Genomic DNA, 2889 nt, shown 5'->3' on the forward strand with positions numbered 1-2889 from the left:
CGGATCAGGATCCTGATAATCAAACATTTAGCAATAAAAAAGGTAAAAAATGTAATGGGTATATTGTTATTGGATTTATTCAAGATTAATCATATAAAAGGTTTCACATTGAATACAGACATTTTTATTTTTCAGTAAAAAAAAAACCCTAAGTATTTTTGTTGTTTCTTTGTTTTTTTGCATTCTCATAAAAGTTACATGGCAACCAGATAAAAGGCTTCACTCACTTACAGTAACATCTGCCAGCACGAGAATGAGGAGACACTCAGGACTTTCTTACACTTTGTTAGAACTTTAAAAAGGATTGGTTTACCCAAATTACAGAAAAAACTAAAACACATATTTACTCACTTAACATCAGTAGTATTTTTCTAGGTCATGCAGGTCGCTTTTTATTTGCTTTTCCAGTTTTAAGATATCTGTCTCTCATCACAGACCTCACAGTGAGCAGTTTGCATTGGAACTAGTCTGTTGAACCAAACTCCCTATGCAGACTGTTCACAGTGAGGTCTGTGGATTATCCAGAGCAGAGGTTTTCAGAGAGATTAGAGAGATAGATTATTATTATGCAGTCCTTATAACTCCGGAACTTGCCTGAAAACCATCAAGCTTTTAGGTTTTTCTTCAGTATCTAAGTGATCCTGTGATAGCTGTCTGTACATCCATGAGTGCAATGCAAACAGGAAGTGCTAAAAGCTAATTCGGCATACATTTAACAGTGTCAAATTACATTTTTAACATGCTTAAAAAAACAAGGCTCAAATTCTGACAGCATATTAGTTTTAATCCTGGTTCAACCATTAAAAGCACTTTTTTTGCTGTATAAAGTTTGTAATTCTTATTCTTTGAGTAGACTGGGGTGTTGGGAGGAGGCACGTTTGTATCAATTTACTCGGTGTTATCTTTGAAAACCCCTGACGGAGAGTTATCTGGACATCTCTGTGTCATTTTAGAGGTAGAGGCCACAGTTATTGTCAAAACCAAGGCAAATAAAACCAAAATTAACAATAGTGAGAGATTATGGTTTTACTTGGGTGAACCGACCCTTTAAAACATACAGATAAATTAAAGGTTAAAAGAACAGCATATTTACAAACGGTCTCGTATTGACCTGAGTCCTATGTGGAGTTTATCTGAGAGGAGGAACTACTGCTGCCGGAGCTCTTGGTCTTCTGCCCCCTGGTGGCACTGGGCTGCCGCTGCACTCGCTGGCTGGAGGCCTCTCTGCTCTTCTCGCTGTGGCTCGCTCCAGCTTTACTGCGCACTGCTGACACAAAGCGAGGAAACACACAGAGTTAAAGGAGCAGACGAATCATTCATCCTGACTGACGGCTTCACGTGTTCCAAACAGCATGGCAAAATGGAAAATGGAAAAGGGGGGGTGGCAAGGTAAAAGGTACAAATGACAGACTGCATTTCACATACAGAGGAAGACATGGTTTTCTTACCTTCTTTCAATTACAGTTTAAAGCACTGCACTTCACACAAGAATAAAGTGACTAGAAAGCTACTGTGATCATTCACTTTGTCTCAAGAGACTATTAAGACTGTCTTACATCTGAAAGGAGAAATGCATTCTTCTTCTTTCAAAGGGAATATTTAATTCCTGAGTTAACAAACACTAAATTCAGTACATTCAGGGACTTTTCAGAGGCTTTTACTGTCTTACTTGGTCATGTAGGACCAGTAGCTTATGGTGGCTAATATTAGCTAATATTAACGAACTACAGATTATCGGCACCAATAAGTTATTGACCTATAATGGGACATTTATATGTTTCTACATTATTCTGATAATGTAGAAAGAAATCATAATGAATTATTATGTATTTTGAATTCTTATGCAAATCCTGCATGTATACATTATATTTTATTTGAATTTATATTATTTGGACATATTTTATATATTATACCTAAAATAAAAAAATTAAAAAGTTAAATAAAAACACTTTCCCCTTTTTATTTGTCTAAGTTTTACTCAGGCAATGACCTTAACCAGTTAGTTCAACTGCCTGTTATATTTTATATTCAGACTGAAAACATGACTAATAATCATTATTATGTTAGTGTGCAGTAAGATCCTGAAAGTAGTGCCCCAACTGTGTTTAATGTAGAAGTCATGTGACGTTCCTGTTTCCCCCAGGAGATTTTAAGTACAACTATTAAGTCCAATATATCCAATAAAGTCCTGCTTTCACTGAAGATTCAGGCTGTTTAAATTCAATTTTCCTCCATCATACCTAACAGCCGTTCTGCCGGCTCAGCATATTTGTGGAGGAGGAACCGCAGAGAAATTACTTTTGGAATTTGTGAATCAATTCAGAAGCATACAAAATAAAAATGTAATTTCTTATATGACATATTTTTTCTTTATCCCCATTAATGAAGCATCCTGCTCTTTATAAATCAGTAAGTTCAAACATCACCCACAACTTCAGGACTACTTAATAACTTTCTATCCACTTTAAACACACAGCCACCCAAGGTCTATAGCTCTGTCTAGTCTACACACACTCACACACACACATGCATGTACACACATGCATACACACATAGTTTCCACTCTGCATAATTGTGAAATGAGGAAAGCACGGCGTGAAGTTTAAGACAAGCAAGCAGACAGATGGAGGTGTAGGACAAAGTGCACCAGAGGGGACCTTGAGAGTGAGGAGAGCTAGCGTCTTGGGGGCCGTAGACCACAATCTTAGTGTTCACCCTTGTGGCTCTGGGGCCAGACGCTGAGGGGGGAGCTGCAGGAGGCTTAGGGCTCTTTCCAGAGACCAAAGAGTCCTCTTCTTCACAGAAAAAACAGAATTCAAGGGGGATAGAAAAGAAATTAGAAAAGACCGAGACATGCACACAGTGAAGATCAGCTTCTAGTTTTTTTTT

General features: G+C 37.6%; 2 protein-coding genes across 4 annotated transcripts in view; one reads left to right on the forward strand and one right to left on the reverse strand.

Moving 5' to 3' along the window:
• trim23 (tripartite motif containing 23) overlaps window positions 1-2889 on the forward strand; it is a gene marked incomplete in the record, with an annotated part of 13256 nt that overhangs the window by 3421 nt on the left and 6946 nt on the right.
• Window positions 1012-2889, reverse strand: part of mzt2b (mitotic spindle organizing protein 2B) — a 4502-nt gene continuing 2624 nt past the window's right edge. Inside the window, exons 4-5 of one of the 3 annotated variants that reach the window (XM_035667587.1) lie at window positions 2658-2792; window positions 1012-1264 (exon numbers count right to left, since the gene is read on the reverse strand). In XM_035667587.1, coding sequence (XP_035523480.1) covers window positions 1119-1264; window positions 2658-2792 — 281 coding nt within the window. In that variant the 3' untranslated portion in view covers window positions 1012-1118. Of the gene's footprint in view, window positions 1265-2657; window positions 2796-2889 lie in introns of all 3 variants that reach the window. The other 2 variants (XM_035667586.1, XM_035667588.1) reach the window with 2 other exon arrangements.

The sequence above is a fragment of the Morone saxatilis genome, unplaced genomic scaffold, assembly GCF_004916995.1.
Source record: "Morone saxatilis isolate NCDOM2014 unplaced genomic scaffold, NCSU_SB_2.0 Contig21, whole genome shotgun sequence".
Taxonomy (NCBI): Eukaryota; Metazoa; Chordata; class Actinopteri; family Moronidae; genus Morone; species Morone saxatilis.